The 26999-nt window shown below is 42.2% G+C and overlaps 1 protein-coding gene across 1 annotated transcript in view; it reads right to left on the bottom strand.

Annotated features, from left to right (window-relative positions):
• Positions 1-4896: 4896 nt before the first annotated feature.
• Sel1l (SEL1L adaptor subunit of SYVN1 ubiquitin ligase) overlaps positions 4897-26999 on the bottom strand; it is a 42495-nt gene continuing 20392 nt past the window's right edge. The window contains exons 7-21 of the mRNA XM_076921472.1: positions 24316-24369; positions 24169-24228; positions 23007-23088; positions 22533-22687; positions 21139-21195; positions 17469-17537; positions 15556-15633; positions 14581-14643; positions 13740-13827; positions 13296-13444; positions 12521-12686; positions 12162-12236; positions 11337-11509; positions 9189-9317; positions 4897-7493 (exon numbers count right to left, since the gene is read on the bottom strand). Of these exons, the coding sequence (XP_076777587.1) occupies positions 7284-7493; positions 9189-9317; positions 11337-11509; positions 12162-12236; positions 12521-12686; positions 13296-13444; positions 13740-13827; positions 14581-14643; positions 15556-15633; positions 17469-17537; positions 21139-21195; positions 22533-22687; positions 23007-23088; positions 24169-24228; positions 24316-24369 (1608 nt within the window). The 3' untranslated portion in view covers positions 4897-7283. The remainder of the gene's footprint in view (positions 7494-9188; positions 9318-11336; positions 11510-12161; positions 12237-12520; positions 12687-13295; positions 13445-13739; positions 13828-14580; positions 14644-15555; positions 15634-17468; positions 17538-21138; positions 21196-22532; positions 22688-23006; positions 23089-24168; positions 24229-24315; positions 24370-26999) is intronic.

The following is a 26999-nucleotide window of genomic DNA, read 5'->3' as shown; positions in this document are numbered from 1 at the left end:
GTCCAGTCATGCATGCCAAGCGCCTCTGTGTTCCGTCGGTGGTGGTGACGTCCCTTAGAGGACAAGAGCTATTCTCAATTCATTCTTTCATGCACACTCATTTTTCAGATTTATTTCAGCGACTTGAACATAATAAAGGCTGTCAAATGAAGGACAAACCCAAAGATTTATAATAATTATAATATTTCTGTTGTTATGAATCATGATATAAATATCCATGTTTTCTGGTGGTCTTAGGTGAGCCCTAGCTTGAGAACCACTGCATTAAGCTGTTCAGGAGGGCTGGTGAAAGGATCGGATGGGAGCACTGCAGGTCATGGGGGTGTGTCTGACCCCTCCCTCACACATCTGTCTTATGGGCCAGAATGGTGACAATGAAAAAGTGGTTTTAATAAAGCTAACAGGCCAGAGGGAGGCAACCGAGTTTTCTTCAGTTAACGCTGGGGTCTTTTTCCTCTCATGGCATTTCCTCTATGGCAGTATTTTAAGGCATGCGTGTCTTCTCCAGAACTTACCGAGCTGTATCTGGTGACACCGACTGGACTCTTCCTTGGTTTCGCCAACCCAAGTGTATAGAAAACGTCAGTCTGGTTATGATGGTTTAATTACTTTTAAGTCTCAAATAGATACTAACGGAACGAAGGGTGAGGGGGGCTCTTCAAATGAACAGAGGCAGCTGTTTGCAGCTCCACTGTGGACCATTTCAGTTTGTGTCAAAGTCGGGCTGTAGGGAAATAGTGTACTATTTTCAATCCTTTCTGTAAGACGTACATTTGCATGCATTGTGTAAGATGTTACCAAACAATGCTGTTCAAATAGCAAGCAAAAGAAAGCAGCATGTGTGCAGGATGCCAGAGCAACTGTTCTCAGAGATGAAGAGCAAGGGAGCCAGCTCGAAGGCTCCCTCTGCTCCCCATCAGTAGCCACATACAAAGAGCCAGGATTAGTCGGTAGACATCTCATTTAGAACAAAAATGTTCATTGTGTCCAATTTTGTTAGGAAAAGCATAGAACGGTCAAGGCCATGGGGGTGTGGGGAAGGGAGTGGGGAAACCCAGATGGGTAAATTCTGAAACTCACAGCTGCATTTGCACAGCTTAAAATAAGTCTGCTTCCAAGAATGGTTTCTATTCACTCATTTCATGACTCACTGAAATCTTGAACCATGTAAAAACAGTGACAACCTCATTTTCCAAGTTCAGAGTCATTACATGGGCCACGTGGCACTCCCAGTACTTATAAGACTTGGGAGAAGTCCTCGATGGGAGGCTGGTTCTATTGGGAGGCCAAGAGAAGGCAAAAGGAAACCGGATTGAGCCAGGAGAAGTATTTCTGTGAGCAACATATATGTTCAAAGGTGGGTAGCTGGCAGACCACATGCATATAAAACTTAATGCATATAAGAAAGCATGCATTCCTGAAAAAAATTCCTTAATACGTACTTTGGCATCAACACCAAGTTTGCCATTACTTTTAAGTCTCAAATGAGGGATGAAATGGATACTAATGAAACAAAAGGGGGAGGCTCCTCAAATGAACAGAGGCAGCTGTTTGCAGCTCTCCTGTGGACAGTCCTACTTATTCCAGTGCATATCAAAATCAGGTTATAGGGAAATTGCATGCTATTTTCAATCCTTTCTGTAAGAAGTACATTTGCATGCATTGTGTAAGATGTTACCAAACAACATTGTTCAAACAGCAAGTTTGTCAGGTTTATTTTTTCTTTTTCCTTCCTTCCTTCCTTCCTTCCTTCCTTCCTTCCTTCCTTCCTTCCTTCCCTCCCTCCCTCCCTCCCTCCCTCCCTCCCTCCCTCCCTCCTTCCTTCCTTCCTTCCTTCCTTCCTTCCTTCCCTTCCTCTCTTCCTTCTTCATTTTTGAGACTGCTCATTGAAGTCTTGGCTGTCCTGGAACTTGCTATGTAGACCAGGCTGGCCTTGAACTCATAGAGTTCCTCCTGCCTCTGAGGGCAAGGATTAAAGGCATGCATCACCATATTGTGTTTCAATGAAATGAATCCAGAGAATAACAACTTGGCCTTAGAAAAGTTGGTTTTGTCCAAAATGGGACATTATTCACCTATTATCAGTTTGGTAGAATTTTCAGGATCCACTTACGTTCAATCTGCTTTCTAAGTTGTAGCTGGTCCAGGAACACATCTCCTTGGACTACTGGGTTCTAAAGTGTTTTTCTGTTGTTTTGTTTTTAAATTCTATTTCCTGGGAAATAGAAAATGTTTCCTTCTGCATGTTTTTCATAGTTTCTACTATGAAATGGTTTCTATTTTTTTGAATTGTATGTAGTTCGTGCACTCAGAGAGAAGATACAGTGGGCAAGGTCATAGTCAACGAGTCTGGGAAATGCAGACGGATAAACTCTCAACTCCATAGCTCAGCATCAGCAAGTTCCCAAGGTAGTGTATCCAATGTATTTTATAAGGAAGCTAAAGGGCAGGGGCTGTGATAACCAACAAAGACTGAGGGCTTCACTGTCGTACAGCCACCATGCCTACTTCCAGGCAGACTTCAGAGGTCGTCACTTGGATGTCTCTATCTTTACTTTTACTTTAGCCAAGGCCATCTTAGGAATCTGTGTTCCTTGGAGTAACAATTGTGACCCAAACTTTTATTTGTGGCAGTCTGTATTATCCGGACTTCTTACCCAAGGATCTGATGTTGCTAAGCTGGGCCACTTTGCTTTTATCACCTCTGAGTTGTCTGCTAGGGTGCTGAAGGACAAACCTATGACTCTCTTCCGGCTTGCTTGCTTTCTTCCTAAGGATGGAACCCTAAGCTTCTCATACTTCCGTAGTAAGCCCTCTCCCACTGCCGCACGCCCTACCCCAGCTAGAACAGTGTGCACGACGCTTACTCTCAGCTAAGGCTGTTCTTCTGTCTCATTTATTTAGATCTTAAGTTGGTTTTATTGTGCTGTTTCTGTCTCTGCAAGCCCTCTTAAAAACTGGGGATGGGCATGCAGACATACTTTGGTAAGTTTATACTATAACCAGTGTAAATAGAGGTGTGTTTACTCCATACATCTTAGGCAGATTGAGGTCAAACACCAGATTCTACAAATAGTTACCACTTCCTGATAAATTCATATCCTCCCCAGAACAATGTTCAATTAATTCATGGGAATCTGATTGACAGATACTAAAAATGAAAGACAGATTCAAATTTCCACAGATGAATGCATTCTAGAATTTCATTTCTGTATTTCAAAAAAGGTTCACTAAAATGTTGAATCTTCAGATAAAAAGCAAAGTCTGAATATGAAGGCCTTTGGGTGTGGCACACTACCATAGACAGATAACCAGAGATGGGATCTTTATTTCACAAGTTTCAAGATACAGTACAAAATGAATCTGTACATCTCTCTATTAACAGGATTTGTTTACACAATTATAATACACTTCACCAGCCGTTATACTGCATTCCATTAAATATAAAATAAATTTACAAAAAGTCTAGTATGATGTTCCTTCACGACGTCAGTTTATGCTCTTTATAAACACGACCCTCAACATTTATAGTGGTCATACTTTGATCATATCAACATTGTTTTTAAATAAAAGAGAAATAGTGTCAGATCGTTCATCAATAAATAGTAAAGAAAGAACATCTGAATGGCTCCCTGCACATAACCACAGGACCCTTCATATGCATACAAAATCGGCTTTTTAATGTGTAAACAGTTTCTTTAAGATATAAATCATTGGTATATGGGATTATTTCAAATTTTCTTGAAATCCTTAGTGGGTGAAGACACACTTAGCTTCCTTTTTCAAAGAACACTACCCATTTAAAAACCTGACTATATAGCATCCAGAAATAGTTTCTCTCTTATTTGAGCAATAACTGATGAAAATATTTTTTTGCATAAGGTTTTTTTTTTTTTTTTTTTTTTTTGCTCTGGTTATTTCTTGCATTATCCCAGGGCCAAAATATAGTATAACATACTTTAGAATCATTTTCAAATACCAGCTGTTCCTGAAGTAAATATAAGCCTGCTCTTCTTGGCACGGGGTGGCGGCGGGGGTGGCGGGGGGGGGGATCACTAGAAGCATCTTGTTTTGAAATATCCATGTGAGGTGTTAGTGCAAACCCCTGGAGAGGAAAGTTTCGCAGATGTGATTAGACCCTGGTACAAATGCCACACACGTGAGTTGAGGTCTGCATTTGGAGGTCTACATGCCTGCTCCCAAGCACTAGAGAGCAAACACGAGGAGCAAAAGAGAGAAAGACAGAGAACCCAACCAACCAGCCAAACCAAATCAAATTCTGTGTATCGAACCCCCAGCCAGTGGCTCCTCACCAGATCCCTGGAGGTTTCCAATGCTTCTCCATGGTCGAGATGGTGAGTGATACAAATGTTCAGAAATTAATCTATAGATATTTTCAGAAGAATTACAAACCTTCAGGAACATCAAGATTTAGGACTTGTACTTTTACATTAATCTAGTTTAGCTATTCATGAATTTGAAAAAAAAAATGAAAAGCCCCTGTTCGACCTTTTTCTGTATTATTGGCTAGTAACTAAGAAAACCCAGAAATCAGAAACAAAAACTTCAAAAACAAAACTCCACCTTTGTACACTACCACAGAAGTAAGACTTGCAGTCTTTCGACTCTGAAACAGCTGGTTGCCCAGTGGGGCAGGTACACAGGAGAACAGAGGCTGAACAGAGAGCCTTTGTAGGCTGCAAGACAGACCACAGAAGGCAGCAGGGATGAACGGAGAGGAAGGAAGCCATGCTCTATCTGGGAAACCTAAAATCCTAATGCTAAAACTCCCAAACCCTGGAGTTGGCGTAATGTCACTGACATTAACTAGCTTTATTGCCACTTTATTCAAATGGATGCCATTAGTAAGTACTGTTCATTATTTTTAAGAGAAACACCGAACCCAATTCCTATTTGCTTAGGTACTATGTCCCATGAACAGAGAACAGGAGCAAAGCAGTTTGAGACCATCTATGAAAGAAGTGGTAAGAACTGAATTATTTTGGACACGCTCTCCAGGTTTCTGGTAGCAGACAACCCAGGCTGGGAACAGAAGGTAACAAGCCAAGGGAAGGGCATCTACAGTAGTGACAGTAAAAAGGACAGCAAGGGGCAAGTCTGCCACATGAAGAACAAACCTAGACTGTCCCGTCCAGCCTTAGGTAGTGTATGCTATTTTAAGAAATATTTTCTCCAAGTACTCTCTGTGCGAAGAAAAGATGGATGCAAAAATGCTGCTGTCCAGGAGGCTTGAGGTGGATGGTACAGGAAAGCCATCGGAGCCACTGGCATCTTAGTTTCCCATCTTTTTATTTACTTATATTTAGAGGCTGGGTCTTATTGTGTTTCAAAGCTGGTCTTCAACTCCTAGCCTAATGTGATCTTCCTCCGCCCCCAGTGACAGGGGGCTACAGGTACACACCACTGTGCCCAGACCCTGTAAATAATGTAAAACCTGCTTTCTAAAGGAACAGCGCTGGGACCATAGATTTCACTTACTGGGCCGAGGTTGGGGCTGGGAGAAGAGGCAGCGGTGAAAGACCCTGCGTGCTGCACCACCCACAATCTAGTCTTTAAGCACAAGACACCAAATACGCCTTACTATTTACAAGTGCTGCCCAAAGCAACGTTACATGCTTGAGAGGAATGCTGGCTGCCTCTCAAAGATCTGCCTCTCTGTGGTCACGTCTTCAAATTGGAGGCAAATATCTTCAAGGAAAATTTGCTTACTGGGTTTCCCCTAATACTGTAAGCATGCACAAACGTACACAACTTCACATTGAGAGCCTTCATTTTCAGTATAGATGAACTAAATTGAATTCTGATTACAATCCCAACCCTCAAACTCAATGCTTTCCAAACTCCACAAGTGATCAACTCAAGTTTCATTGCAGACAGAGATTAACGGTGACAATGAACAGGGCATGAGCTCGTGAGGTGCTGGCTGCTCAATGCTCCCCTGTGATGATTACACAAACCACAGATTCAGCTTGGGCTTTAGTTCTTTCATAGGGTGATTATGCAAAGCTCTCAGTTTCTGTTGTTTTTGCATCTTATTGAAGCAGGCACTGCTGAGTGGAACAGCTTTACTCTCCTAAGGTTTACAACAGAAGGGTGATAACATGACAGCTCTGCAGTGGCTGACTTTCTACAGCCACATGGAACCGTCAAACATAAACAGCTACCACGGCATAACAACAGTGCACCCAGGCCTTTGTTTATGCCATGCATTGGGTCTAAGCCATCTTCAATTATCTGAGTTTTAGTATTACAAAGGAAGTCACTACCTGCCATATCTTGACAATAGTATTTCATATTTGAAGATTTTCAGAGGGTTGTCTGTTCTCTGTGCCATAAGAAATGCAAAGTAAAATGAAGCCCAGGAAGAAACACATCAACCTGCGGGAGGGTGTGTCTCAGATCCCACCTCAAGTCGGTTAAGGCTGGTTTCTGATTTCTCCACTTAGTTCATCCTCTGGCGTCTGGACTAGGGCTCTGTACACTCAAACCAACACACAAATCACACGAGCAGTTGGGGCAAAGTCCTACATGAGAGAAAGAGTCAGTTCACTGAGTTTTACTTCTACTCCACTGCAAGGAAGTGATGGTCACAAAGAATTCTTTAGCAAAGCCTTTCAGTCTTCGAGGAAAAGAAGTTTGCTATTAAGGGTCACAGTAACAGTACAGGAATCCACTCAATAATCCCTTTTAATATGAGTGCCAACCACATGAACTTGCATGTAGACTGGTAAAATTTCCCAGTTACTGCATTTCCCAAACACCCTGAAGACGTCCTGCTTGGCTTGTTTTGCTTTTGACTTAAAGGCAAGTTCTATTCTCCAGACTTAAGCAATGTTTTTAGGGTTAAACTTGCAACTAACTGGGTTTTCCCAGGTTGTCAATGCTCAGGACCTTAGAAGACATGTAAGAAATTATGCACATCGACAGGATGACAAAAGGTCTCTCAGGAAAGACAGTGGGTACAGTAGACATGACGAGTGTCTTGTGTGTGTTTGCAGAAGGAACAAAGAAAAAGAAGGAAAAGAGGAAAGCCACTGAGAGTTGTCATTCCTTATGGCACTGAAACAAACATTCACTGTAGCTCTGGCGAGAGCTACTCATCCCTGAAAAGGAAGGCAGCAGGTTCTAAGCAGCTTCTGGGATCCAACACTTCTTCATGCCTCTTCCAGGTGGTGGCCACCGTCCAGAGCCCTACATCAAATACAAGTGTTCTCAGCAAGCAGCTCCCTAGTGGTCACGGGGCCCAGGTGAGTGCGCGGCTGCTACTGTGGTGGCTGCTGCTCTGGTGGTCCTTCTTGCTGGGGAGGAGCCGGCCGTGGCCCTGGAGGCCTGGGAACTGGTATGTCCTGGTGCTGTCGCTGCCTGTAAGCTATGACTGTACCCAACAGCAGTGCAATGATGGTCATGAGGTAAAGGTCCCACTCGGGTCCCAAAAGCTGGTCCATATCCAGTTGCGTGAACAGATCTCGAATCTTAATGAGAACAACACAAAAAGCATTAGCACTTCAATGTCACTCTGAAAGTAGTTACTTAACAGTAGACATAGCACGAGACTTGGAAGAACTGGATTCTAGGACACTGCAATGGTTTTTAAACCCTTCTTCAACTGACACCCAGAAGGGTGTGTCTCAAGAACTACGCTAGTGTTTCCTAACAGCTGACAACATCAGATGTCCAACCACTCTTTCCATCAAAAATCTAATGTGGCAATTTTCAGCGATTACTTTTCTAGTAGACATTTGAAAGGATCACCAGGACAAAAGGACCCCCCAGATCTGAGTCCTGGGACACCTCTGACCTGTCCGCAGCGACAGCAGGCCAGATGAGCGGCCTGTGCTCCTCACAGCCACCTGTGTTTCTCCCGTGTAACTGACGGCTACAGAACCAGGTGTCCACTTGATGAACAAATACCTCTTTTTGGTTGTTTTTACGTAAAGCGCGCACCATTTTACACATAAACTTGAACTTACAAGTTACATTCCTAGTCTATGAGACTTTGTAAAATTATGCTTGAAGATAATACACATTTGTAGGCACAGGTGCTAAATTTTGTACGAAAAAAAATTCTAGGAAACTATTGTGTTCCTAGGGAATGTTGTATCTTTTTATCCAGTCTGACTTCTCATCAATACTTATTTCTCTTGTATTTTTTTATGGACTGTGATTGCTTTGTTCTTTTTTTTTTTTTTTTGTTTCAGCTGGAGAATTCTACTGTCCTCTTTGTAGATCTGTATTAAAAACAAACAAACAAACAAACAAAACCAGCAAAAGCATCTTCTCCATGGTATGCTGACATCCTGCATCCTAGACTGCACTCATTGAAGAAAAGTGTGGGGGACAAGGGTCTGGGACAGCCCTGCAGAATCTGAGAGCTGCCTCCTGTTGGCTGGGTATGAGACCCAGCACAGACCAGGGGCTACTCTGTCCCCACACTTCAACCTAGCCCTCACTGTCAGCTGCTTAGTATATTTTGGCAGAAAGTACAGCACACTGGCTCATGCTACCAAGGAACTGAAACAACTGACATTATTATACACACGTAAGAATCTAAGGTATCCTGGGTTCTAGGAATCTGTGTGGAGCATCTCAAAAGTGTGGTTAAGGTGGCAAAGGGAGAGAAGTCCATTGTTCTGTTAGTGTGGAAGAAGCATTGCTTACTTTTAATTCTGCATAAGGACCACTTGACCCTGAAGATGGGTTTCATAGTGTAGAATAAACTAAAGGTTAATGGCTCCAACAAGGGCTCCGAGCATCATAGTGTTTATGGAACAAAATGCTGCCCCAGTTAATCCACTACCAGAGAATATGGACACAGGAGCAAAATCTAAGTGGCAGAACCCAAGGGCACTTACATGTAAGTTTTGTTTCTAGAGCTTTGAAGGGAACAGGTAACCCACCTCCTCTTTAGGTTCCAACAGCCTATTTAAGCAGAGTGTCTGTTTTCCCTGAACCAGAAAACACCTGCACCAATGACATGTGCTTTGAGGTAAGAGCTCTGAGAAATGCCACCTGAAAACTGTGCTCCTGCCTGCTCTGCCACTTACCCCCTGAGGAATCCATTTGCCCTTTACCTGGGAAGACAGACCCTGTGCCTCCAACTTTTAATCTCCAGGCCTGAGAAAGTGACATGATTTGTATATGTTAACTAAGAGGCCCCGCTCACTTACGCTTGCTTCCCGTATGTATTGTAAGAAGTAGACGACACCTAGTTTGCAGAGTGCGAGGAACACGGGTACTTGTGCATCTGGGCTAGCTTCGGCTGCCATGTCATAAAAGCGTTTTGCAAGGTGAATATCCTAGAGGACAGAAAGCAAAGGAAATATTTCAGAAAAATTTGTCTTAACCTTTCAAGATTCTACTTAAAATTAATGGCTGTTACCTAAAGGAAAACCTCAAGCTTTATCCAGGTAAAATTTCTTTATCTAATTAAATGGTTTTGAAAATTTAAAATCAGAAATTGGAAAATGTAACTCATTTCCTCTAATACAACCTCAGATTTTATGTGTGGACACACTGGATTCAGCCACATGCCTAACACATCATATTACTGATCTGGAGATTTCCACGAAGGGTCTCTTAAGTTTCAAGCTGATTTTAGTCAGTGTAAGCAGCTATGGTCCCACACTGTGTAGGACAGTCACGAATCTGCAGCTGGTCCTGTTCTGGAGCAGTATGGAGATCTATTCGAGGATCTCTCAACTTCTACTATGTGTTTTTCTAAGACCGAGTACCCGAGGCCAAGCCTGTGCACATGGTAACCCATGTTTGTAAAGGAGGGCTGCAGTTGTACTGTCTGGGGTGGGAAAACCTCAGAGATCTGTCTAGGCTGGCATCTTGCTATGTTGTTTTCAGAGCAGGCTCCTGTGCTGACACAAACTGCCACAGTCCTGCTTCCATGAATCTGAAAAGGGTGACTTAAGAGATAACCAATTCTGCCCCAGGTTGGCAGGTTCGGAATTCAGAATGGCAAGACAGGATCCTGGGAGCTCTGAAGAAAACCAAACTTATAGGACAGAATGCTATGACACATGGCAAAGGAAGAGGGGCACCACAAGTTACCTCCTTCACACAGATTAAACAGAAATAGTTACTTTCAGTTAGTCCTCATCCCCAGTCCTCACATGTGTCATTTGTTAAAGAGAAAAGCACTTTCAATTAATAGTAAGTTACCCAATTAATAGTTAATACCCAATTAAAAATACATAAACTTTTTTTTTTTTTCGGAATCTTTCGAGACTGTGGCTCCAACTTAATGTGCTACCATAGACTCTGTGCTGTGAATGACTTAATAGGGTAATTAAGCCATATCAACCACATCCTGAGTTACGTTTTCTAATCACCAAAAATCTTCACACTTTGGTAGCAATTTACACGGTGTTGAACTGAATTTTGTTGTTACTGTTGTTCTGAGACAGGGCCTCATTTAGCCCAGACAAGCTCTGAATGACCTGGATAGTTGAGGAAGACCTTGATCCGATCCCCTTGCCTCTACCCTGGCTGGCGTTACAGTGTGTGCCAGCATGTCCAGTGGTACTGATTAGCTTGTGGTAGGAAGAATGTTTACTTCATTTACAAAGTAGGAAAGAATGGAAAGGGTGTCTATGACACTAAGTCATGCCATGCTATGGAGTCACTGTGAGGTTTGTATTCAATCACTTATTTTCAAAAGCTGAACCCCAGCTGGGCGGTGGTGGTGCACGCCTTTAATCCCAGAGGCAGAGGCAGGCAGATTTCTGAGTTCGAGGCCAGCCTGGTCTACAGAGTGACTTCCAGGACAGCCAGGGCTACACAGAGAAACCCTGTCTCAAAAACCAACCAACCAACCAACCAACCAACCAACCAACCAACCAACCAAAAGCTGAACCCTGCTTCCCTTCTGGAATACTCTTTTATCGTAGTCTTTATTACAAAGCATACTAGTAGTAATACTTTCTCTGAATCCTTTTGGGGTAGACAGGGCAAAAACTTAGAATCATTTTAAAGAAATGGTTTAGATTTCATTAGGAAGACGAAGATCAGAGAGCAGTTCATCAGTAGAAAAGATTTTAATCCATTTCAAAATGATTCAGAGGCAGCTGTGCTGACTAAGTGCGGATAGTTTCTGAAAAAAGAGGCTTTCAACAGGGCAGTGCCACCCAGAATAGAGAAGCTCACACTCACATGTGTGCTGGAAAGGAGGTGCAGGGACAGTCCCGACATACCAGAGACCCGCTTCTCTTCCTAGCCTCAAGTCTAACCAAATTCCAGAAGCACTGCTTCATTCCAGTGCAGGCTTCTCCTCTTGCTACTCATGCCAGCCTTGATGGCACACTCACCTGTTTAATGCCTAGGCCCTTCTCATGCATGTACCCCAGGTTAAACATAGCTTGGGCACTGTGTTGCTGCTCAGAAGCCAGGCGGTAATGAATAAATGCAGTCTCGTAATCCACGTCAGTGCCAAAGCCATAGAAATGGTAGTCTCCAAGTTTAATTCTAGCCACAGTATAACCTAAAATAAAATAAAAAATAAACTCAAAACTGCTGAGAAAGTGTGCTTAAAAGAAATTAAAAGTTATCTTTAAAACATGCGTATATAACACAGAATTTTCATTTGTAGTAGAAAAACCTTAAAAGGATTCTTGAGTCAAGTTTTAATGTCAGTAAACATTTAGGGTAGACATTATCTCTTTTCAGAAAGCGTATGACAGGCATAGAGAAGTCCGGTCTCTAATGCCTGACTAATGCCACCTATGTCATTCAGTGTAAAGCACTACTCAGGTTGAGCACTGCGCACACTGGAGCAGGAGCCTAATGTGCAGAGGCGCATGTGAGAAAAATACATTAAAGAAAAGGAGTAACGAAAGTTAAGAGCTCTTTTCCATTTCAGGCTGGTGTTCTATACACATTCCTCAGTTATCAATTAATACAGTCTACTGGCCTGAAGCTAAAAACCAAATGGTGATGGAAACACCTATCACGTGCAGGTACTTCAACCACTGGCCTAAGATGGAACACCTATCACGTACAGGTACTTCAACCACTGGCCTAAGAACGAAGAATGATCACAAGGTAAGCAGCAGTGTCTGATGATGCCCATGAGAGACGGAAACCAACACCGTGAGAATTCTGGGTAAGACTCATTCTGACGATTAGCCACTCACCTTGGGAGGCGGCCCTATTCCAATGCAGCAAAGCTCTGGGGTAGGTCTCATTCTCACCTACAATGGTTGCTTCTCCTACAGGGGAGATATGAAACAGAAGCCAAGTGCTTTCATTTGTAAGTTAAGGTAGAACACAGCAAACACTAAATTACGGCAGTCTGGGAAGTACACAGTGTTAGAAGACACGGGTGTGAAGGAATCACTGGGCCAGGACGACTACTTCCTGGAGCAGGTTTTAGCCCAGAAGTTGAGACAAGTCTAGGGACTAGGGATGGGGAAAGGGGGGTTTGGTATTCACTTCATTTTGAAATATATTGCTAAATGTGATTAAAGCTGCGACAGGACTACCGTGGACTTACTCTGGTCAAGGATGAAGGCTGCGTTGCTCTGTGCCACCTCGTAGCCCTGCTCAGCCAGCAGGAGGTACTGGACCACTGCAGCATTGTAGTCCTCGTCCTTATAGCTGTTGTAGGCAGTCATCAGCCTCTCTGACCAGCGGCCGCGCTCACACACATTCTTAAACAACTGTGCAAAGTGGAAAACAGCATGTATGGCTGGAAAACAACCTCTGCACCCCGGCTAGGGCGGATTACTAAGTCTGCTCCATGAACTGCTGGTAGCTGGCTTTTCTTACTCTTTAGAGGCAAACACACAGTAAAAAGAACAGCAACCTACATACTATTTACTACAGCCAGGGCTGCTCTAGTGACATCTGTGTGTTACAGGTATCCCCACATTCTCCTACCTGAGGAACTGTTCATGAGGTGAGGCCTATTAAAAATCCCATTTTACAAGTGAGGACTTATCAGTGTCCCTCCAATGACAGGCATGAGAGCTAAGGGGAAACAGTCCCAGTTAGGAGGTGCTGGCTTGCCCTTCTCATACCTCCTTCAACGCACTCTCTTGATACTATGCATCATCTATACTGTCCCTGCCAACACTGTTTCTTACAGGAACAAACAGATAAGGAGAGAAGTTAAGCATAGATCTCCAGTTTCTTCCCTCTGTGTCAAGGCTAGTGAGCGGAGTCAGCTTCTACCACAGAAGGAATCAGGTCAGGGGAACTGGAATGCAAAGGGCAGGCCTTTCCATAGGTAAACCCATTCCTACAGATAAGCTACAGAACAGCCTCACCTCCACGGCGGTGTGGCAGGACCGCATCACCCCTGTGCCGCTGGCGTGCATCTGCGCTAGGTTATAGAAAGCCAAGATATGGCCTCCTTGAGAAGCTAAATTAAAATACTTCAAGGCCTGCTTGTAATCTCTCTTGACTCCAATGCCATCTGTAAGAAAAATAAAAACAAATGAAAGGTGAGCAGTCTTAAACAGGGTTTAGTTAAGCACCAGAGAAACTTCAAGAGGAATGAAACTAGTGGAAGTCAGAGTTCTTACCCAGTAAAACCTGTCAATCTCACTAATGCAGATTAATATAAATGATAACAAGAAATGAGATGCATAAGTAATTGAATTAGTAGAGTATGAATTCCCCAGAACTGACTACTCCCGTTCTTTATCTTAGCGCCATCTGGTGGAGACCAGTTGAGCCTGTTCCATCTGTCATTCACCCTGGATACCTACTGTAGTACATAGAGCCGAGCTGCAGCTGCCCATCCACCCAGCCTTGCTCAGCAGCTTTCTGGAAATACTTGAGTGCCAGGTCATAATTCTGTAGAAGGAGATGTCAAATGGTAAGAAAGCACCAAACACTCTGAATTTTGGTAGCTTAATTATCAGGAGTCAAAGGTATCACTGCCTTTTATGTTAGAAAATAACTATAGATAAGATTTTTAAACCCAATCCTTAGTTTCAGACACAATAATGTATGTTGCTTGGAATAACATCACAATTCAGTGGCATCTACCCTGAGATGAGGGCCAAGGACAAGCAAGTGCTTGCACACACAACGCCGCTGGCATTTAGGAGGTTACTGGTGACCTGGCTATGAGACAGAAACCTGACAACTAAGAACTAAGGTGGCTTATTAAACTCTTTCTTAAGAGACACTGGGCTTTCAGCGAAGGACTGGAGAGAAGAGAGGCAGAAGCTGGAAGGAGCAAAGGGTAGAAGGGAAAGCTTCTCTTTCCTACACGGAAGAGACTTGGAAGCTTTCCTAGGCTTGAGTAAATAAGCAGACAAGGAAGAAAGTCCTGGAGAAATGGGAAAAGGACAGAGTGGGGAAAGCACACATACAAACTGAGAAAGAATTCTACCCCTTGGATGGGCCAGAGATGGAGCTGGCCCAAGGACATAGTTCGGTGAGGTGTGAGGAACAAGCCAGCTCAAGAGACAGCAGGGAAGGGCTTACTGCAATGGGATGGCTCCACCAGGCTGGATGGAGAGCTAGTCTAGGACTATCTCCCACCAGCCCTGGCTGACTGCTTCCTAAAGCCAGCATGCTACACCGCACATGCACACTTACAACTTGAACTCCTCTTCCATAGAGATAGGCCATTCCAAGCCCGCTCTGTCCCACTGGGTTGCCCTGTAAACCAGAGAAATGAGACAACAGTGATAAGAGCTCATTAAAACACAGGGGGAGGAAAAATGACTACAAAAGAAATAGTCTGAAGGATACTAAAATATGTCTGCATTAGTTTCCAAATAAAGACAAACGTTTTCTTTCTAATCATATTAAACATAACTTGACTTTTAGACACCAACAGGCTGTGAGTAATTTGCTTTCAAAGATTAAAACATTAACTGCCTTTAAGATCAATTCTTGTGACCTGACTTCTGACCATTGGTACCATGAATTTATGACACAAATGTGACTAACACCACTTCACTAAAATTAAAAGCAGTTCCATGTGGGGTATTTATGCGTTGGTGGTTTCCTGCCTATGGAAGAGGGAGGGACAACGCCGTGGGGCAGAGTCAGCAGTCACATGGTAACAGCAGCAATGCTACCTGGAGGTAATGATCCTTAAGATTAATGCAGTGACACAGAGCAAAGAATTTCGAGGTGCAGAACAGAAAATCCTAGAATCTGCTCAAACTCAGAGGGATAGATGACATCTTAAAACGATGTATCACACCGTTTCTGGAAAATACTCAAGTAACACTGTGATGCACAGTAATCTATAGTTGGACAGAGGTCAGTAAATACTCAGGAAGCATACAGGTTTTAAGTATCCTATATGCATTTTTTTTTCTGGGTCAAAGAAAGCCCAAGTTGTGTGTCATGGTTACTAATAGAACTAGATTACGGATGCTTTTAAACTCTAGATTATAGCACAGCTGAGGTAGGTTATGTGACTCCCTATTTCATGGCGAAGAACTAGTACTCTTCTGAGTAGGAAACACTAAGCTAACATTCACCCAGCTGGTCACGAATAATCCTTCAACACATCCAACAGTGAACACTAGTAACAGCACACAGGTTGGGAAGTCTTACCATGTCAGCAGCTTTCTTAAAGTAGTGCAGTGCCGTCTCATTACTCTGAGGTACAATGTCACTTCCTTCGGAATACATCTGGAAAACAGCCCCCGAATGCCTGTGGAGTTGTTCCCAGTCTCTACACAGCGTTTCCCCTTCTCATCTCATTTTCACTGTTATTAGCTTTCATGACATTACCCCACAAAGTTTACAATTCTTCATAGGAAAGTGTAGAATTGAAAGCAGACATTTATTGGTAAAATATATACATATTTTTAAGTATTTGGTATTCTATTAAATATATATATATCTAGCTATATATATAGATATATATCTATCTATATATTTATATATATATTTATATCTATTTTTGAATATATAAAGCAGGTTTACTGGCTGCCTCAAGAAATCTTAAAACATGTAAAAATTACATTTGCTTATGTATATGTGCTTCTGGTATGCAGGTAACATGGTACAGGTGTGGAGGTCAGAGGACAACTTGTTCCTCTCCATCACCAGTCTGTCTTAGGTATTGTCTTTATCTGCTGAGCCATATCACCAGGCCAGGAAAAGAAATCTTTAATCCAGGGCATTCAGGTGGCTAATAATTTGGTTGAAACCAGATAACTGATCTCATCAGTACAAGTGACTATCAAAAGTCACAAAGTCTGCTTTGCCCTTTCCTCTACCAAGTTGCCCCAGGACAGGGTAAATGGTGAATCTGGGGTTAGCAGATAGCCGGGGAAGTGGCTCAGTTGGTAAAATACCAGATGCAAGAATGTAGACCTAAGCTAGAACCCAGAGCCCAAGTATAAAGCTGGGCATGCACGTGCAGCCTCAGTGCCTGGGAGGCAGAGACAGACAGGCAGATTCCAGAGGACTGCTGGACAGCTAACCTGGCCTACTTTTTAAGTTCCAGGCCAATGAGAGACCCTGTCTCAAAAATAAGGTAGCTGATACCCAAGGCTGTTTTCTGGTCTCTCTCTCTAAAGGCACGCACATGTGCATGCACACCTACACACACATAGTACCTGTGTGCAAACACTCAAAAACAACAATTACTAAAAAGGTATTTAACAAGGTATAAACGATAATGACTTACAGGACCAGGTAAGGCCTAAGAAGAAAGGAAACCAAGTGGCCAGCAGTGCTTTGCATCCACATAATATACTAAGGAAACAGCACTAACATTGCTTTTAGACATAGGATTAATTAGTAATTTAGGAAATTTAAGTAAAAATGCTGGGAACAAAACAGATTAAAGAAAAAAAAAAAAAAAGAGGAAAGATCCCTGTGTTATAATACTCACTGCCATAGTATTAGTACCACACAGTTCATACTATAACACTGGAATGCTTGCACAGAATCTTCCAACTTCCAATTTGCAAACTGGGATTATGTGGTGAGTCTGGATGAGATTTTCCTACATGTAAAATCCTTGGAATCCATCTGAATTTCCTTACTTTATGAATTTCCTTACTTACTTTGGTTATACATGAAGAACTGTCAGTTTGCACTATATTAATGTTAAAATTAATGAAAACAAAATTCTTCCCTGACACAGGATCTAATCATTAGTTTTTGGATATGTTGCTTTGCTCCACAAAAAGATTACACTTAGAGGTGCTCACAGCTGTCATATTTAAGACAATGAAAAGATCTGCAGACAAATGCTAAAAACTCTCTCATTCCACCATGAAAAGAAACACAGCTGTGATTCTTCGTAAAACCCTGTGTATCACAGAGTACAGCCCTCATCACTGTATACAACATTAGGAGCACACAGTGAATACACTTAGGAGCAAATGCCACGGTGTGTCTAAGCTGTCTGAGAAAGTACTTCACACAGCATTTACCTTAAGACAGGACAGAATACACTGAAGTGGAAAGTTTATTTTGCTGTTATATAAACAGCTGCAGGTGTACAGTACCTTTCCCAGGAAGGCCATAGCATGTGAATTGCCAGCATTTGCTGCTAAGTTGAAGTAGTCAAACGCTCTCTGTGAGACAATTATAAGAATAATAATTATTATTTTTTAACAGAATTTCTTTCAACAAAAACACTTCAGGAATATCAGGAAACTTTTTTTTTTTTTTTTTTTTTTTTTTTTTTTTTTTTTTTTTTTTTTTTTTTTTTTTTTTTTTTGCTATATTAAAGCAGCTTTAAAAGCAAGAATATTCATCAGGATTTCAAACAGAATTGTGTTGTATATCTAGAAGTTTTATAGCCACAAAGAAACGGTGTTCCCTAAACTTCACAGGTATGATGATGTCTTATTTATAGGCGATGTGAATAGGCGTCAGGCAGCTCTACCTCACTAGTCTACCTTACTATTGGTACCTGTGAGAAAGGAAAGAAACTAAGAGGCAGCTACAAGGCACGGGCATATTCTGAAACACAGCATCCCTTTGCAGAGTGAGCAAAGTTTGGGGCTGTATTTGGAGTCCATGACTAGGCACTGTGTTGGAAGAAACTCATCCTCACCCTCTCAGCTCAATGCCGCTGTGGCTCACGTCTGTTAAGGATCCTACACCACTGCCTGTCCCTTGTAGCTCTTCACAACTTACCCTCTTCCCTTTCTGTTCTTGTTTGTTCAAGTACACTCTCCTTAATCTGTTATTTAAAAAAATATATCAAGAAATACAAAAGGCATTTGTTCTTCAGTTTCAGGTTCTCTTCAGTGGGACTGACACCGACGAGCTGCTTCAGTCAGTGCAGCTTCCCTAGAGAATCCACTGCAGGATTCTCCTTTCTACACGCCAGACTGCCTTCCAGCAACTACTTCAGAAAGGAAGCTTGTTAAGGACAACATCTCATCACTAGTACAAGTGTGTCATCTCAGGCCACCTCTCTGCAGTGTCTGACACAGTCTACTCACGCTCTTGGAAAGACTCCTTACTTGGCTCCACACGCCACTCTTTCCTGGCTTCCTTAGCTTCGTCTGGACCGCACCATGGAAGCCACCCTTGTTAACTCTTATTCTATCATCTGCCTCTTTACAGTCAAGTTCTTCAAGGCTCAACTGATGCCCCCATTCTCACTTTATATTCTCTGAGCAGCCTTATCATGCTTCATATATCATCTACATGATGGCAGCATCTACATTTACATTTCCCAGCTCCGAACTAGTCTAACTATAAAACTCACAAAGTACATGATAAATCCACCTACTAACTGCCTATACCGTGGTTCTATTCCATATTACATCTTCTTTCATATGAACCTCTGAAATATTCTCCACTTTGATTCCCTGATTGTATTTTGGGATTCCACTAACTCATTTCCCCCATGGTAGCAGGAGCCAATGTTTTCAAATCTGAGCGTGCTGGCTCTAAGAGTTCCTTGAAATGCAGAGGTTAGGCTGACACGGGCAAGCACTGACTGTCTCAGAATTACTATGTCCTATGATGTCAGCACTATGGAAATACCAGCCACACTCCCTTCTGCCCTGGGGCCTATGCATGTACTATTCCTTTTGCCCTGGAATGGCTCTACTTTCCTGGTCAATATGCTACCTCCTCTCCCTAAAGAAGTCTTTCCTGTCAGCTGGCTGCTCCCTTTCCTTACTTACAATATCCCTCGGTTCTGCTTTTAGACAGCAACCACAACTTTAAATGCTTGCTACTTGATGATGTAGTTATTAATTAACAAATATTCCACTGAACTTGAAACTCCAGTAAGGGCAATGACCAAGCTTTCTGTCCAGTGCTGTACTCTGAAATACAGTGGCAGTGACTGGCACACAGCAGAAACTGCAATGTTTGTTGGATTAAGCTGGAAAATCTCCCTTTTGTGGAGCCAGTGAAACAACCTTCCATTGTATAGAGGCTTTACAGGTTCACACAGCACACAGTACAAGAACATTCCCAGTCCTTGCTATGCAGGAGCTCTGGGGCAAAGCCCCTCAGAGTCCTGCTCTCTCGCTATTTTTGTTAAGTAGAAGCATCTAGCATACATTTTGGTGACCAAGAGACAATAGCAGCTGCCAAAATCTGCCCAAATAAAGAAAACCCACAGGTGTTTGGCATAAGTGGTAAAGTGTATTTTTGTCACAATTTAGTTCTTAAAGTTGAGAGGATACAGTATGTGAAATAACTTAATTGGTATAGTTAACTAGTATGATAGCAAAGTAAGACGTTTGTGAGTTTGACAAGTCCTTGAGAACTGACTACACGCTCAGTTCTGCTGGGGTCTGGATAAAACGGTAAACAAGGCACACATGGCTGTGCTCTCTTGAAGTTAGGCTCTAGCCAGGAAAACAACTTAAGTTATATAACAAATGAATCTCCCTTGGACAAGAATCACAAAGAGCATATATACTCAGGCATCCTTTGTCATATGTGACCTTTCTCTGGAGTGGGGATGGGGCATTACAGGTTGGTGTTGAGTTCTGGAGGCTGGGTAAGAATTACCACATAAGCAAAGTAGCTGGGGTGACAGTCACCACTGACAGAGAAGACATCCCTTAAAGTCATGAGAAAGAGAGGCTCTCAATAGGTTGAAAGACCTTAGGAACTTCTGTGTGCTTGTGCCTAGACAGCAAGGGGTTGGAGGGGTACAGACACTGGGATGGGGTCTTGGAGGTCATGTTAGAGGGCAAATCTTTAAGCTACTGGAACCCACAGAGCACTGAGAGTTCTAGGTGAAGCACGGGATGGGTGCTGCATTTACAGAGACACATCGATACCTAGAAACTGCAGGAGGAAGGTGATTCAGACAAGTGACAGGTGTCAATAATGGAGAAATAATGAAGGACAGAGCAGATACAACTTGGCGAGTAGCTATAGATAGTTGTCCGCTCCTCATTTCTAATAACATTTCCTCAGCCTCAGAAAGAATCCTTTAAAAGTTGCTCTTTTTCATGGCTTCCATTTGCTTTTTGAAAAAAAAAATTAATTTTTAATTATGAGTATTTGTGTGTGTGTGAGTGTGCGTATGTATACCTGAGTGTAGGTAACTGCAGGGCCCCAAAGAGTGTCAGATTCTCTGGCACTGGAGCAGGTAGCTGTAAACTGTTGACACGGGTGCTGAGAATAGAACTCAGGATACCTGTAAGAGCAGCAAGTACTCCTAACTGCTGAGCCATCTCTCCAGATCCAAAAGGTGGCTGAAGACCCACTTCTACGATATATTTGACAGCAACAAAAAAGTCAAGATGTGTCTGTGTGTCTGGGGCAGTAGTAAGAGCTAAGTTTAGGAGTAATAAAATCTGGGGCTGCAGATGGCTTGGCAGTTAAGAGCACATCCTGCATCCTTCCACAGTACCTGAGCACAATTCCCAGCACCCACATCTGGTGGTTCACAACCACCTGTAACTCAAACTCCAAGGTGTCTGACATCCTTTTCTGGCCTCTGTATCAGCACCTGCTCACACATGACATAAAGAAACAAGCACACCCAGACACACACAGACACAGTCACAGACACACACACTAAATGAAACCTTTCTGGCCCTTCTGAGGTCTATTTATGTGTTTATCAGCCATCAGTATGTCATGAGAATTCCCTGTGACAGGTGTTAATGAGCCTGACTAGCTAAGAACACATACACAGCACCATGTTTTGCTACAATGTGAAGAGCCCTACAGTAGGGTGGATACCTGGTGATTCTGCTCTACTCCACGCCCTCCATGCAGATGCAACTGTCCCAGACCAACCTGAAAAGCAACAGAAATGATGCAAAAATGAAAAGTGAGCATCTGGCATGCAATTAAAATCAGACAATAGTTGGCTGCAAGATGGCTCTGTGCATTAGTCAAGACTAGAAATCCAGTCTTTAATCCTGAGTATTTATTCTGCTTCAATTATCTTAAAACTTCCAAGAGCTAAAAAGGCATGCTTTAAAATAAACAGCATTCTTTTGTGTAGGTATACAGTTTGTGAGTATATGTATGTTCACATGTGTGTAAGGACACGTGTATATGTGCAAGTGTATGCAGGGGGAAGCTCGAGAGTCATGTCAGAATTCTTCCTCAGCTGCTCTCCATCTTATTAATGGAGGTTCTCTCACCTCACCCCAGAGATCCCCAATAGGGCTACCCTAGCCAGCCAGCTTGCTCTGGGGACCTTGTCTCTGTCTTCCGAGTGCTAGCACTATAGGCAGGAGCCACACTCACTTAGTACATATGTGGGTTCTGGGCACATGAACTCTGGGCCTCACACTTGTGTAGCAAGTGCCTTATCTGTCAGCTCATCACCCTGGTTCCCTAAAAGGCTTTTAGACAAACGATGCTGAATTCAGTGAACCTGCTCTAAAGGAAATAGTTAAGGATGCTCTTAAGCCAAAAACCATACTTCTCTGAGAAGCTTAGAAAGGAAGAAATAAAAACAAAAGGAGAGACTAATCCGAATAAGTTTAAACTACTATGTGCTGTATAAAAGAAAAATGTTGTGAGAATCACAAAAGCATGTAGAATTAGCATATTGTAAAGTCTCAGTGTCATCTGGGGAACCGTACATTTACCCACTAGACTTGGGAGGCAGAGCTGACTGGCAATCTCTAGGGAACACAAGGAAGGCCTGACTGCCTTGTTCATGGACAGAGGCGACGGAACAGTGGTCAGCACCAAATCAAGGGCAAGAAAGCAGAGGAAAGGGAATGCAGAAAAGGAAGGGAATCAGACAGCAAGTAAAAGAGAACACTTAGAGCAAAATATACCCTGAGAAGTAGACGAGGCAGCTGCATTCTAACTTCCATAAGTGACAGCTGGATCTACCATTCATTACAGTTTTAACTTAAGACTCCCTTCTGTGGGCCTTCAAACCACTCTTACTGTTACTTATTCCTATATATCCCAAATAGCTGCGATTTTAATAGGAAAAAAGGCGCTGAAGGTGTAGGGTATTCTTTTGCTAAAGGATCCCCTGGTGGTTCTAAAACAAAGCTAGTAATTACTCAGAGCAAAGACAGTTATTACTTACAGATATGGGTGCTTGCCCTCCCTTCCTGGATTAAGCAGACAGTGCAGAAAGAAATTCCCTGAAGCACACACACCTGTGCTTGGACATCACCCTTCTCAGCTAGGAACTGGTAATACTGAATCAAATCTTCTTCCAGCATCCCAGTGTTCATCCCTGGGTTTTCCACTTCATCAGGCAGCCGTATTCTCTGGACTACAGAGCCTCCAGTTAGGGAGATATCACTAGCAACTGATGAAGAAGGACAAACAGGGGTGTGAGACGAAGTCAGAGGAGCAGGTCCACAATGGTAGCAAGCTGACGTTGACAGACATGGTGCTGATGGCACTATTTCTGTACTAGTCAACAGGTGGCAGCATAATAATACATTAACAAATTAGACTTCCACTAAGAATAAAATGTAAAATGTGTTTCTTGATAAATAGTTAAAAGATAAGCCCATTTAAAAGAGTCATTTTCAGTATTTAAACTACTACAACCAACACATATACATTTAAAATTAATTGCATTTTTTCCCCTACAGGGTGAAAGAGAAAAATCAAACAGGTACCATGATTGGCAACAAGCCGATAATGGGTCAGCGCTGATTCACAACTCTGGAGGACTCCGATGCCAGCCCAGTAGCGGTAACCCTGTAAGACACCTTGGAGTGAGACTATACCACCACCACTGGTTTCTGTAGAGCCAACCACACTCAGAATCTGATTGTGCAGTCCTCTGATCCACGTACTCCATCAAGAAGTCTATAGCTAAGCACGAGAAAAGAACATTCCTAGAGCAACCAAGTGAGTGCCCTCAACTTCCCCAGTGAGGCATGTACATAGTCGTCATCAGCTTTCACTCAGAACCCAATGGCATCTCTGCTCTAGACTTAACTGTAGTGAGAATGAGGTCAGTGTACCAATACAAAATCATAAACTGGCAAACTGAGGAAATGTGTACTGGAAGCAGGTACCATTACACTAGTAACAGATGACCACAGAATAATGGGGGAGGAGGGGCGACTGATTATTAAGAACTCGAAGCAGGAAGGAGCTGTCTGGAATCAGTTGTGCTCCTGGGCACAACTCAGCTATTTTGCTGGATTCCTATTTGCCCTGTGTGTCAGTTCCCAGCATTCTACTCTTTAGACTATTTCTGTCTATCCACAGGATCTAATCTGATCCTGATGATCACTCAATAATTATTCTGGAATTATCCATGATTTACACAGTTGGCTGCACTATCTTTGTCGGTGCTGCCAGTAACCAAGTGTGGAGATCCCTTCCTGTGTTGGACAGGTTTTCTACTTTTAGTTTCATGTCCACTCGGTCCAACTGTGACACTCCTGTTAACAAGGAGCTTATATTCATTTAAAACATAGTATCCATCACGTACCACATGTCAGTGACTTATTCCAAACTGAATGTGTAAGAGACTTAAGCCACTTAGTCCAAAAAGATGTTGGTGGAAAGGTCTGTATCACTAAGCAACAGAAGAGGTCAATGCTATCATCAGCTTATACACGGATACTTGTAAGTGTCCATTATAGGACAGATTTTTGTATAGTAGGACATCAATTTAAATGCATAATCTGCATTTTTGGATTTGGATGATCCAATCCAAAAAGTAATTCTGATAAATAATTCCAATTTATACACATTTTTTTTTATCACATATAGATTCAATGTATTATAACAATTAAGTAGTCTTGGATTAAAGTTCACACTTACCAGAATCATATGGGCTATCAGGTTGCCTCCAAGAGCTCCAAAAGTATAATACACAAGAGCCTGTGAAAAATCAGATACACAAATGAGCACAGGCCAGTGCTTATTCAATTCCAAATTTAATGTGCGGAAAGACTTAAGTAACCTTACCTTTGCCTGACTTGAATTAACGCCAAGTCCAGAAGCGTAGAGAAAGCCAAGACCCTGGGATAAAAGGAGACAAAGTTAATATTCTTATTTTGGTGAAGATACATACAGTTTTATACACTGAGAAGAGTCAAAGATCTTTAAATATGAAGATTTGAGGAAAACGAGGCAGGATGGTTCAGTTAAAGAGCGGGAGCAATACATTCAACCTTTTATAAACCACACAGCTAAGTGCAACTTTAAACAACTCAAGCTGAGTTGGAAGGTTAACAGAAAGTTAAGAAGGTATTAACTGGGAAAACAAAGCCAACCACACTTAAACATGGTTTGCACTTCATTTGTTTTAGCCATTATGAAGATAAAATAACTTTTGTGACACTGTATCAACATATCTCTTTCTTTGTATGGAGGAATGAAGAGGACAAAAGTATCTGAAGACAACAGTGTTCAAGCAGTCCCAGGAATGAAGAAACACCAAGTGGTTAGGTGGCAGCCATATCCACTGGAAACAGTGAGTCATGAAGCCAGCACAGATGCTTGACACAGTTCTAGCAAAGCTGAGCCACCTGCTGCAGTTGCTGTCCTTCTGTCTCTAACTTTTGGGTTTTGGTCTCTGTGTTGCTCGGGACTTTCTGCATTGATTCATTTTATGTCTTTTCCTGGTAAAATGATGTGTAAGTCTTTTCAGGAAAATCTTAAATCTAACTTTATCTGGCTCTATCTGGAAGTCTTCCCCATGCCCTGGAGATCATTAAGCACACATAAGCACTAGCTAAATGAGGCCATTACTCCAGGAATCTTCTTGGGGTCTCTGCCCCGGAGCAAGCTCTAACAGTATCCAGAGACAATCGACAAACTCTGACTGGCCAGGAGAATAGGTTACAGATTCACAGCCTCCCTCTACAATACCTTAGAGCTCTCTGACAATGTAGTTTATAGATAGGGGGTGGGACAAGGTGCACCCCTGGAGGAATAGCATGCAGTAAATAAGACAGGTTGACTGAAAGAAACTTTTCCTACTTTATAGTGTAGATGACTAAACATATAGTAAAAGGATCTAGGGACTAGTGTTTGCTAGTCACACAAAGACCTGTTCATACTGTTCTGTTTGGAGTGCTTTCAAACTGCAAACACTGCCCACCTAAAAGCACGCTGTCATAGAATGAATGCATTTGCTTTGGAGGAGACATTTTTTAGATTGTCTAAGTTGGAGCTATAGGTTGTTAATAAAACCTCTTCTGTCTGTATTTTCTAATTGTGACTGAATTTGTAACACTGGACATGTAATGAAAAATCGAACACATAATCTGTACTTCTTGGATAATCATTAGTCTGTCTTTGTTCTGTGAAACTTGTATAAATAAAGAAGCACCTGGCTACCAGTCAGTCAGAGTTATAGTACCCAAGTGATAAGGGCAGAGCGAGAGAAGACAAGTGTCATTAGTCTATGATGCTCTTCCACATGTCAGAGAAGAGGAGTGTCATTAGTCTGTGATGCTCGTCCACATGTCAGAGGAGTGTCATTAGTCTGTGATGCTCGTCCACATGTCAGCCTCCCTTGCAGTTAGGTAAGACTATGATCCTAGATATGGTTGCAAAGGAGGTCAACTGTTGCAAGAAAGTAATACAAGGCTCGATCTCATTTGGCAGAGCAAGAGGTATCTGATTTGGGGGTTCTGATTACTGCAGCAGCTAAAACTAATTACCATGGAGAGAGTGCTTGGGGGGGGTCTGAATGGAATAATACTGCCTTAAAGACATCAATGCCTCTGAGGATAATATATATGTGTATATAGGTTTATGTAAGCTGATTTAATTAAGAAGGGAAAACATTTCAGAAACAAAAGACAACAGTAAAGATAGCATCTGTTTAAATGAGACTAAAAATGAGAAGAAAGATCAGTGGATTCATTAAATATTCCCAGAAGACAATGAGTATAATCCTGTTAGTATAAAACCTCAAGAGGACTGTCTTACAAGGTTCCTTCCATTATAGTTAGGGGGAAACAGACATTTTTCTAGGTTGGCAGAGAAATGATACTTTAGAGGAAAATGTATCTTATAAAGATAATTTCATAAATATGGGTGTATTCCAACAGTCTCATATTTTGATTAAGCCTGAATTATCAGAGGCAGTTTAAATAAACACAGTATATAAATAAACACAACCTAAAAATGTATGTATGGACATACGTACATATGTATATGGGTGTGCTTTGCCTGAATCTGTGTACCACGTGACTAAAATGTTCTTGCAGGCCAGGAGAGGATGCTAGATCCACTAGAAGAGGAGTTACAGTTGTGAGCCACCCAGTGTGTACTGAGGATTGAATCATGGTTCTTTGGACGAGCAGCCAGTGCTCTTAACAGTTGAGTTATTTCTCCCTTCCCCCATCAGATGGCCTCTTAAATCTAGGTATCATCTTTGTATTACTAATTGACAACATAACAAGATGTGCTATTAATGGACGTTGTGCAATATGGTATTGCAGTTCACCTAGATGCATCCTAGCTAAAACCAGTTACTTAGGTTTGCCAGCTTTTAGCTGTGGTATTTGGCTTACAGGAAATACAGGTAATAGAAAAATTAACTAATGGATACTGTGACGAGGACAGATACAGGCAGGACGTTCTGTAGACAAGCTGCATCTACTTCTAACACAGAAACAAATCAAGCACCCAACAAA

Source organism: Arvicanthis niloticus, chromosome 23, assembly GCF_011762505.2.
Source record: "Arvicanthis niloticus isolate mArvNil1 chromosome 23, mArvNil1.pat.X, whole genome shotgun sequence".
NCBI classification, from domain to species: Eukaryota; Metazoa; Chordata; class Mammalia; order Rodentia; family Muridae; genus Arvicanthis; species Arvicanthis niloticus.
The sequence above is the reverse complement of the archived record's forward strand: the minus strand, read 5'-3'. Positions and strand labels throughout refer to the sequence as shown.